This window comes from Anas acuta, chromosome 5, assembly GCF_963932015.1.
Source record: "Anas acuta chromosome 5, bAnaAcu1.1, whole genome shotgun sequence".
Classification (NCBI taxonomy): Eukaryota; Metazoa; Chordata; class Aves; order Anseriformes; family Anatidae; genus Anas; species Anas acuta.
The window spans coordinates 30,513,597-30,523,567 of NC_088983.1; the positions used below are offsets into that span (position 1 = coordinate 30,513,597).

General features: G+C 70.7%; 4 protein-coding genes across 7 annotated transcripts; 3 read left to right on the top strand and 1 right to left on the bottom strand.

Moving 5' to 3' along the window:
- Positions 1-447: 447 nt before the first annotated feature.
- On the top strand, positions 448-2,100 carry NUDT8 (nudix hydrolase 8). 2 transcript variants are annotated; one of them, XM_068685575.1, is made up of 4 exons: positions 448-721; positions 818-950; positions 1,477-1,554; positions 1,682-2,100. In XM_068685575.1, the coding sequence occupies exons 1-4, from the start codon at positions 492-494 to the stop codon at positions 1,880-1,882; spliced, it is 642 nt and encodes a 213-aa protein (XP_068541676.1). In that variant the 5' UTR covers positions 448-491; the 3' UTR covers positions 1,883-2,100. The 2 variants fall into 2 exon arrangements, with proteins under 2 accessions (XP_068541676.1, XP_068541675.1); XM_068685574.1 differs by having other exon boundaries at positions 459-721; positions 1,640-2,100.
- A 228-nt stretch (positions 2,101-2,328) lies between these two features.
- NDUFV1 (NADH:ubiquinone oxidoreductase core subunit V1) lies at positions 2,329-5,529 on the bottom strand. The gene is made up of 10 exons (XM_068685531.1): positions 5,369-5,529; positions 5,192-5,274; positions 4,142-4,312; positions 3,882-4,065; positions 3,617-3,806; positions 3,248-3,460; positions 3,004-3,170; positions 2,853-2,934; positions 2,624-2,769; positions 2,329-2,525 (listed from the first exon to the last, which is right to left on the bottom strand). Exons 1-10 carry the CDS (start codon positions 5,420-5,422, stop codon positions 2,442-2,444), a joined length of 1,374 nt encoding a protein of 457 aa, XP_068541632.1. The 5' UTR covers positions 5,423-5,529; the 3' UTR covers positions 2,329-2,441.
- On the top strand, positions 5,530-8,429 carry CABP2 (calcium binding protein 2). 3 transcript variants are annotated; one of them, XM_068685543.1, is made up of 7 exons: positions 5,530-6,105; positions 6,735-6,890; positions 7,120-7,150; positions 7,291-7,425; positions 7,533-7,642; positions 7,731-7,878; positions 8,203-8,429. In XM_068685543.1, the coding sequence occupies exons 1-7, from the start codon at positions 5,644-5,646 to the stop codon at positions 8,226-8,228; spliced, it is 1,068 nt and encodes a 355-aa protein (XP_068541644.1). In that variant the 5' UTR covers positions 5,530-5,643; the 3' UTR covers positions 8,229-8,429. The 3 variants fall into 3 exon arrangements, with proteins under 3 accessions (XP_068541644.1, XP_068541645.1, XP_068541646.1); XM_068685545.1 differs by lacking the exon at positions 5,530-6,105 and adding an exon at positions 6,481-6,628; XM_068685544.1 differs by lacking the exon at positions 7,731-7,878.
- A 259-nt stretch (positions 8,430-8,688) lies between these two features.
- On the top strand, positions 8,689-9,726 carry CDK2AP2 (cyclin dependent kinase 2 associated protein 2). Its single transcript, XM_068685587.1, has 4 exons — positions 8,689-8,958; positions 9,069-9,172; positions 9,256-9,388; positions 9,483-9,726. The coding sequence occupies exons 1-4, from the start codon at positions 8,886-8,888 to the stop codon at positions 9,548-9,550; spliced, it is 378 nt and encodes a 125-aa protein (XP_068541688.1). The 5' UTR covers positions 8,689-8,885; the 3' UTR covers positions 9,551-9,726.
- Positions 9,727-9,971: the final 245 nt, after the last annotated feature.

Below are 9,971 nucleotides of genomic sequence, written 5' to 3' on the forward strand. Positions count from 1 at the left end.
GTCTTCCCCAGGTGGAAGGTGCTGTGGTGTGGCAGCAGGGAGCTTTGCACACCTGGCGGGAGGGTTGCACACCTCCTGTGGGCATTGCACACTCGGCAGCAAGCCCTGTGCCTGGGTTGCACACCCATGGGGAGCGTTGCACACCCAATAACTGGTTTACACGCCGAGCAGGCAGCTTTGCACACCCAGTGGGAGCACTGTATGCCCTGTGACCGGGTTACACGCTCAGCAGGAGCATTGCACGCCCCCTGGGAGCACTGCTCGCCCTGTGACCATGTTGCACACCCCGCAGAAAGTTTCCAACCCCCCCTGGGCCCGCTGCACACCCCACGCCCGGGTCGCACACCCAGCAGCAGCCCCGCACGCCCCTTGCTCTATTTTCTCGCGCTCCTCCCGCGGTGCGGCGCTCCCGGGAGCCCCGGGGGGGGCCGGGCCGGTGCCGGTCGCCCTCCCCTCGCCTTTTTTCCCCTCCCCTTCCCCCGGGCGGCGCCATGGCGGGGCCGGTTTGGGGCCGCGTCCCCCCGCGCCGGGGGTACCTGAGCGGCGGCACCGAGCGGCGCTGCCGGGAGCTGCTGGCGGCGGCGGCGGCGGGGGGCGGCGGAGCGGGGGCGGCGGTGGGGGCGGCGGTGCTGGTGCCGCTGTGCTCGGTGCGCGGCCGCCCCTCGCTGCTCTACACCCTGCGCTGCCGCAGCCTGTCCGGGCCGCACAGCGGCGACGTGAGGTGAGTTTGGAAGGGGGGGTGTCGGTGATTTCGGTACCCCCCCGGTTTCCTCCGGTCACCCCCCTCCGGTTCTTCCGACGTCTCCGCTCCTCGCAGCTTCCCCGGGGGGAAACGGGAGGCGTCGGACAGCGACGCGGTGGCCACGGCGCTGCGGGAGACGCGGGAGGAGCTGGGGCTGGAGCTGGGCGAGGGCAGCGTCTGGGGCATGCTGAGAAGTCTGCCCGACCGGGTACCGGGCACCGGGGGGCGGCGGGGGGGGGCTGGGGGCACGGGGATGGGGACAGCGGGGTCGGGGGAGGAGGGTCGGGGGAAAGGGGAGAGGGATAGAGGGGACACGGGGGTGCCTGGGGACATGGGGTGGTCAGGGGCACGGTGACAAGGATGTGGGGTAAGGGGACGTGGGGCTGGGGGGCTGGGAAATGGGGCAGGGGGCACTGGGGACATGGGGGGGGGGCTGGGGATACGGTGACAGGGATGTGGAGATGAAGGGACAGGGGGCTGGGAGACGGGGCAGGGGTCACTGGGGACATGAGGATGAGGACACTGGGGTCAGGGGTGTCTGGGGACAGGGTGGCAGAGATGTGGTGGACGGGGTGGTTGCTGTGTAGGACATGGGGCAGAAAAGCGGGACAGAGGGGACGGGGACATGGGGCACACGGGTGTCCAGGGATGGCTGTGGGGGCTCCAGGCGAGCGGGGACAAACTTTTGTCACTTGTCACCCCCCCCCGCCCCTCCGCCGCCCACTCCCTTCCAGCAAGGAATGCTGGTGGTCCCCGTCGTGGCCAACCTGGGCCCCCTGGAGAACCTGAAGCTGTCCCCAAACCCCGAGGAGGTGGGTGACCACACGCCGGGGAGGGGACACAGGCGCTCTGGACCCCCTTCCATCCCCGTCCCCGTGCGTGTCCCCGTCCCCGCAGGTGGCGGAGACCTTCACGCTGCCGCTGGCCCACCTGCTGCAGGAGGAGAACCAGGGCTACACGCATTTCCGCACGCGGGGCCGCTACGGCTACACCCTGCCCGTTTTCCTCCACGGCCCCCACCGCGTCTGGGGGCTCACGGCCATCATCACCGAGCTCACCCTGGAGCTGCTGGCGCCCGAGCGCTACCGCAGGAAGACCCACGTGCCCGGCCACCTCGCCGCCCCTCCGCGCAGGGCCTGACCCCAACCTTTTCCCAATTTTTGGGGTGCCGCCTGCCCTTTGCAGCACGCCGGGGGTGCTGCCTGTTGGTTTGGTTTGTTGTTTTTTGGGGTGCGTGGGGCTCAGCCCTGCCGTGTGCTTGCGGAGAGGGGGCAGCCCCGGGGCTGTCACGCACTCCACGCTGCTGCCCAGCCTGTGACACTGTGATTGTAGTAAAAAGCCATGTTTTAAACCACTTACACCACAGCCTCCAGCTCGCTGGTGCAGGTAAGAGCCCTCCTTGGTGCCAGGGAGCTGCTTGGCTCAGGGATCCGGGGAGAGGAGGGGAAACGGGGGCTTGTGGGGAGTCAGGACCTCACCTGGGGGCTTCCCAGCCCTTGGCTAAACCTGGCCACATGGCCCTTTTCCAGGGAGCCTCTGCTCCTGATTTTATGACTGCAGCCCCCCAAAGCAGAGAGAGGAGCCTGTGAGCACAGCAGCGTTTATTAAGGAGCCCCCAGCAGCAGCCCCTCACCCCCACGAAGCCCCCCTAGGCAGGGGGGAGCACAGTGCCACCCCCCCGTCCTCCACCGCTGCTTCCTCACGCCGAGGCCGCTCGAGCTTTGGCCTCCCCAAAGCGCCGCATCCTGTCCTCCAGCTCCGGCCGAAAGTGGCGGATTAGGCCCTGGGGAGAGCAAACGAGGTGGAATTAACCGGGCAGGGCAACAACCACCAACCGAAAATCCCCCCAAAACCCCCCCTCCTGGCCCCACAGCCCCGCACCTGCACGGGCCAGGCGGCGCCGTCGCCCAGGGCGCAGATGGTGTGGCCCTCGATCTGCTTGCTGATCTCCCAGAGCGCATCGATCTCGGCCACCTGCGCGTCACCCCGCACGAAGCGAGCCATCACTTTGTTCATCCAGTCGACGCCTACGAGGAGGGGAAGGTGGTGAGGGTCCCATGGCACCGGCTGCTGCCCCCCTACCCCGTCCGTCCCGGCCCCACGCGCTCACCTTCCCGGCACGGGGTGCACTGCCCGCAGCTCTCGTGCTTGTAGAACTCGATGAGGCGAGCGATGGCTTTGACGATGTCAGTCTGGGGGAAAAAGGGGACGGTGAGGGCCCGGCCGGGGCAGGCAGGCAGCGGGGAGGGCTCGTCCCTTACCGATTTATCCATGACTATGACAGCGGCCGTGCCGAGCCCGCTCTGCGCCTGCACCAGGGAATCGAAGTCCATCAGCACGGTCTCGCACACCGACTTGGGGAGCAGCGGGGTGGAGGAGCCCCCCGGGATGACGGCCAGAAGGTTGTCCCAGCCCCCACGGACACCCCCTGCCAAAAACGGGGGGGTTCAGGCTGAGCTGGGCCCAGTGGGAACATCCCGCTCGGAGGAGGGCTGCGGGGCTCACCCGCGTGCTTCTCGATCAGCTCCTTCAGCGGCACCGACATCTCCTCCTCCACCGTGCAGGGGTTGTTGACGTGGCCGGAGATGTTGAAGAGCTTCGTCCCCGAGTTGCGCTCGCGCCCGAAGCTGGCGAACCAGGCGCCGCCGCGCCGGCAGATGGTGGGGGACACGGCCACCGTCTCCACATTGGCCACCGTGGTGGGGCAGCCAAAAACACCTGCAAGTGGTCGGGGCTGAGCACGACCGCGTCCCTGTGGTGGGACGGCAGCCGGGCATTGCCCAAGGTCACTGCATCGGGGCCGTTTGGTGGGGAATTGGGGTTTGTGCTGCCACGACTGGCACACCGGGAGCTGAGAGCAGCTCGGGGACGTACCCACATCAGCAGGGAAAGGCGGCTTCAGGCGGGGCTTGCCCTGCTTGCCCTCGATGGACTCGATCAGCGCCGTCTCCTCCCCGCAGATGTAAGCCCCGGCGCCCCTCACCACAAAGACGTCGAAGGCGTACCCCGAGCCGCAGGCGTCCTTCCCCAGCAGCCCGGCCTCGTACGCCTCCCTGATGGCCACCTGCGGAGGGGACAGCGGATGGGCACGGGGGGGACACATCGTCGTCGGCGCCCCGCTGGGCCCCTTGCCGCTCACCTGCAGGTTGGAGGCCTCGTTGTAGAACTCTCCTCGGATGTAGATGTAGGCGGCGCGGGCGCCCATGGCACGGCCGGCCACCAGGCAGCCCTCCACCAGCTTGTGGGGGTCGTGGCGCATGATCTCCCGGTCCTTGCAGGTGCCCGGTTCCCCCTCGTCTGCGTTCACAACCAGGTATTTGGGCCTGTTGGGAAGCGCCGTCAGCCCCCGGTACCGGCGCTCTGGGTGTGCGTGGTGCCGGTGCCGGTGCCGGTCCCCACCTGCCATCCGGGGGCTTGTTCATGAAGCTCCACTTGAGGCCGGTGGGGAACCCGGCGCCGCCGCGGCCCCGCAGCCCCGACGCCTTGATCTCGCCGAGGATCCAGTCGACACCTTTCAGCAGGATCTCCTTCGTCTTGTACCAGTCGCCGCGCCGCAGCGCGCCCTTCAGCCTGCCGGCAACAGTGGGGGGGGCTGGTATCGCCAGGAGGGGCTGGACCCCCCCCAAGCACCCCTCAAAGTCCCCCCAGCGCCCCCTCCCAGCACCCTTGGGCCCCATCCAGCACCCCCGGGCCTCTCCAGCACCCTCAGCCCCCCTCCCAGCACCACTGGGTCCCCTCCAGTCCCCCCCAGATCTCCTCCCAGCACCTCCAACCCCCCCCCAGCATCCCCCGGATCCCCCCCAGCACCTCTTGGTCCCCCCCAGCACCCCTCGAGCCCCCTCCCCAGCATCCCCAGAGCTCCATCCAACACCCCCTGGACCCCTCCAGCACCTCTTGGTCCCATCCAGCACCCCCCAGACCCTCTCAGCACCCCGTGGACCCCCCCCAACACCCCCAGACCCCCCTGCCGGCACCTCCAGCCCCCCCCAGCACCCCCGAAGCCCCTCCCCAGCACCCCAACCCCAATCCAGGCCCCCCCAGCCCCCCTCCCCAGCACCCTCGGACCCCCTCCAGCACCTCTTGGAGCCCCCCAGCATCCCCCAGCCCCCCATCCACCATCCCCTGACCCTCCCCAGCACCCTTGGACCCCCTCCAGCACCCCCAAAGCCCCTCCCCAGCACCCTGACCCCAATCCAGCCCCCCAGACCCCCTCCCCAGCACCCTTGGGACCCCCCCCAGCCCCCATCCACCACCCCCCAGCCCCCCTGGGACCCCCCCCCAGCCCCCCCCAGCCCCCATCCACCACCCCCCAGCCCCCCCAGCCCCCCTCCCCAGCCCCCCTGGGACCCCCCCCCAGCCCCCCCCAGCCCCCATCCACCACCCCCCAGCCCCCCCAGCCCCCCTCCCCAGCCCCCCTGGGACCCCCCCCAGCCCCCCCCAGCCCCCCACCGCCAGTCGTGCCGCCCGTAGAGGTTGGTGAAGATGCGGTCCTCATCCCGCAGCGAGCCGAACTGCGTCTTCTTAGGCGCCGTCTGCGGGTTGGAGGGGGGGGGGGGACGGGACACAACGGGAGGCTCAGCACCGGGTCCCGGGGCCCGGCTGCGTGGTCCCGGTGCCGGTACTCACCGAGAAGGCGGCGGCGTGGAGGCGGCGCAGCGCCTGCAGCTGCCGGGCGGCCATGGCGGGGCTCGGCCCCCCCCCAAATCCCCGTCACCTTCAGGCGCCCCCCGCCGGTGCGTGCGCCACTGACGGCAGCGGCGGGCGCCGGTGGCGCGGCGGTGACGTCACGGACCGGGGCGGGGGGGGGGCGGCACCGGGACCGGGACCCCCACCGGGACCGGGACCCGCACCGGGACCCCCACCCGGACCCGCTCCCCACCAGCAGCGGGGCCGTGCCCGCGATGCCCCCGCGCCCGGAGCCCCCCGCTCCCCCCTCCCCGTTAACCCCCCCGGTAACCCCCCCCCCGGTAACCCCCCACCCACCCCCCCCCCCGTCTCGGTGTCGCTCCCCGGTGCGGCTCGGGTGTCCCGGAGCGGATCCGGTTTCCCGCTGCAATCTCACCCCGGCAGCGGGGGATCGGATTCGGGGGCGGCGGAGTGTGAGGGGGGGGGGGACACACCGGCACCGGGTACCGGGCACCGGCAGCATGTTCCTCTTCTTCCGTGGCTCGCCCCGCCGCGCCCCCGGTAGCCCCCTGCCCGCAGCCCCCCCGGGGCCGCCCCGCCGGGCCCCCCCGGGACCGAAGCCCCCCCCTCAGCCCCTCCGGTCCCGGGGGCGGCGGAGCCCCGGGGGGGGGGGTCCGGGTCGCTGCCGTGCGAGCACCGAGGAGCCGGGACCCGAGGTGCCCCCCGCCGGTGGGCAGGTAACCGGGGGGGGGGGGGGAGTGGGGAGGATGAATGAATGAATGAATGAATGACGATTTTGGGGAATGAATGATGAGTTTTGGGTTAATTTGAATGCATTTTATTATTTCAGAGGGGAGGGCGGTGGGGTTACGGCTCAGTGTCCCCGCTCGGTGTCCCCGCTCGGTGTCCCCCCCCCCCTCGGGGACAGCTGGGTGGCTCCCCCACATCTGGAGCAGCGCGGCCGAGCGGGGAATAATCCGGGGGATTATGTGTGTGTGCGGGCGCCTGCTGCCCCCCCCCGCCATCACCCCCCCCCTCACCCCCCGCCTCGCCCTCCATATCCCGAGATATTCAATAAAAACCGCAAATCCCCACGCAGCCGCTGTTACTATAAAAAAACCCCCGTCCTGGCGCGCCCGGGCCGGAGTCGGCGGCCCCCAGGACTGCGCCAGGCGACCCCCCCCGGGGGGGCCAGGGATGCCCGGGCACCCCCAAGCCATGGGCAACTGCACCAAGACCCCTGAGCGGAGGCTCTCCAAGGTAAGGCTGGCCCTGTGGGGTGGTTAAAGGCATGGGGGGGGGGGTTGGATATAGGGTGTGGGTCACCGGGGGGGTGCCTCCCGTTACCGGCCGGCTCTGCCCGCAGGACGGGAGGCAGCGCTGCGGCCCCCCCGGCCCCCAGGAGGCCGAGGAGGCGGCGGAGGCCGCGCAGTCGCCGCCGTTGCAGAACTACTCGGTGCTGCACGGGCTGGTGGGGCCGGCCTGCATCTTCCTCCGCCAGAGCATCGCCATCACCCAGCTGGTACGTGCCGCTCGTGGCCCCCCCCGCCTCTTTTTTCCCCGGGGGCACGTCCCGGGCTCCTCGGGTCAAGGCAACGCCGTGGCGGTGCCTCGTGGCCCCCCCTTTCCCCTGTCCCCGGTTGAAGTCGTGGCACACGGATCCCACAGGGTCACCCGCGGCCACCTCGCCGCCCGCCCTGGGGGGGGTTTTAGGGTGGGGGCCGTCCCTCCAGCCCGCTTTCTCTTGCCAGGACCGAGAGCTGCGGCCGGAGGAGATCGAAGGTAAAGCGTGGGGACGCTGCTGGAATCTCCCCCGTCACCAACCCGTCACCCGTTCCCCTCCGCCCATCCCATCCTGTGGCCGGGGGGGTGGCAGAAGGGGGGTGCCCCCGGTGCCACCCGCGTCCCCGCGCTGTCCCCAGAGCTGAAGCAAGCTTTCCGGGAGTTCGACAAGGACCGGGACGGCTACATCAGCTACAAGGACCTGGGCGAGTGCATGCGGACCATGGGCTACATGCCCACCGAGATGGAGCTCATCGAGCTGTCCCAGCAGATCAGTAGGTGCCGGGGCGCTGTGAGGGGGGGGGGACAGGACCCCGTGTCCCCTCCCTCGGTGGTGTCCCCAGAGCCGTGCCTCACACCCTGGCCACGCTTCCCTCCGCAGCGGGCGGCAAGGTGGATTTTGATGACTTCGTGGAGCTGATGGGCCCCAAGATGCTGGCGGAGACGGCGGATATGATCGGCATCAAGGAGCTGCGTGACGCCTTCCGCGAGGTGAGAGGGGACCGGGGGGCTGCGGGGACGGGCTGTTAGGGGTGGGGGGGGTGGAACCGTCCGTCACCCCCCACCCGCTCGCCGGCAGTTCGACACCAACGGGGACGGGCAGATCAGCATGGCCGAGCTGCGGGAGGCCATGCGCAAGCTGCTGGGGCAGCAGCTCAACCCCCGCGAGGTGGACGAGATCCTCAAGGACGTGGATCTCAACGGGGACGGGCTGGTGGACTTCGAAGGTAACGGGGCTGGAGGGGGTGTGCCGGTTGGGGTACCACTTTGTTACCCCTTAATTAACCCCCGCCGGTCCCATTACCCCTTCATTAACCCCTGCTGGTTCCGTTACCCCTTAATTAACCCCTGCTGGTTCCAGTACACCTTAATTAAACCCACACCGGTTCCAATACCCCTTTATTGACCCCTGTTGGTTCCGTTACACTTTAATTACCCCCCCTCCTGTTCCAATACCCCTTTATTGCCCCCCCCCCGGTTCCTTATTGCCCCCCCCGGTTCCGTTACCCCTTATTAACCCCCCCCCGTTAACACCACACTTCCCCCGGCAGAATTCGTGCGGATGATGTCGCGCTGAGGGCAGCCCGTGCCCAGCCGGGACAGGAGCCCCCCCGCCGTGCCTTACCGAGACCACAGGGCCCCGGCACCGCCCCCCTCAACCCCCCCAAAACAGCACCGGGAGGGGTCCCCGGGCCCGTTCGTTCCCCCCCACGCCGCCCCCGGTGGCCGTGGGGCCGGGGGGGGGGGGGTCCCGGTGCAATGAAGCCGTGTGCCGGCCGCCGCTGTCCGCGCCTCCTTGCTACCGGGGATGGGGATGGGGATGGGGGGGGAAAGGGGGGGGACAAAATGGCGGCGCTGTGTGAGGGGGGGCGGACGCCGCGCGTCTCCATGGCAACGGGGAGGGGGCGGTGCGCTGACGTCAGCGCGGCGCGCGGGCTGCGACGTCATCGGCGCGAGCGCGCAGTGAGGAAGGAGGAGGGGAGGGGAAGGGAGGGGAGGGGAGGGGGGGGGAGGCTGGCGAGCGGCGGCGGCCGCCGGGCCGCGCTCTCTCCGCGGCGGGGCCGGGGGGCGGGGCCTGGCCGGGCCGGCGGCCAATCAGCGCGGCGGGGCCGCGCGTCCTGACCAATCGGCGGCGGCGGCGGGGGGTCGGCGCGCCCCCGCCCCGCCCCGCGCCCGCCGCCGCCGCCGCCGCCGCCGCTCGCCAGGGAGCCGCTCGCGGCGCGGGCCCGCGGGGATGTCCTACAAGCCCATCGCCCCCGCCCCCGCCAGCGCCAGCCCCGCCCCGGGGCCCGCGGCGCCGCCCGCCGGTGAGGAGGGGATGTGAGGTTGGGGGGGGGGCAGGGGGTGGGGGTGTACCGGGAGGGGGGGGCTCCGGTAAGGCCGTGCTGACCCCGTGCCCCCCCCCCCCTCCCGGTAGCCACCAGCGTCCCCTCGCCGTCAGGCTCCGCGCCCGGCGCCGCCGCCGCCCCGTTCCGGCCGCTCTTCAACGACTTCGGGCCGCCCTCCATGGGTTACGTGCAGGTGAGTGTTATGGGGGGGGGGGGTACCGGGAATTTGGGGGGTGGGGGGGGCCCGGTGCTGAGCCCTCGCCGTTAACCCCGCAGGCCATGAAGCCCCCCGGTGCCCCGGGCTCGCAGAGCACCTACACCGACCTGCTGTCCGTCATCGAGGAGATGGGCAAGGAGATCCGGCCCACCTACGCCGGCAGCAAGAGCGCCATGGAACGGCTCAAGCGGGGTACGGCACCGGCACCGGGTGTGTGGGGGGGGGGGGGTCCCGGTGTCACCGGGCTCACCCCCCCCTAACGTTGTCCCCCCCCCCCCCCCCGTAGGTATCATCCACGCGCGGGCGCTGGTGCGGGAGTGCCTGGCCGAGACAGAGCGCAACGCCCGCACGTGACGGCCGCCCCCGGTGGCCCCCCCACCCTGTCCCCGTCCCCGGGACCGGAGCCCCGCCGGTGGCCCCTACGCGCACAGGGCCGCCCCCGGGGCTCCCCCCCCCTTGACCCCCCCCTCTTGCCCTCCCCGGTTCCCTTCGCAGTCGCGGGTTTTTATAAATAAAGGACGAGCTCGGGACACGGTGCCTGGAGGGGGCGGGGGGCGAGAGCTGCTGTGACCCTAAACCTAATAAAATCACCCCAAATCCCCTCCAAAAACAACTCTCCATGTCCCTCCCAAAACTCCCCAAGTCCCCCCCAACCCCTCCCCAAAACCCCCAATTTCTCCCCTCCAAACCCTAAACCTCCCCCCAAACTCCCCAGTTTCCCCCAAAACTTCCCAAACTCCCCAAATCAGCCCCAAACTCCCCAAATTTCCCCCAA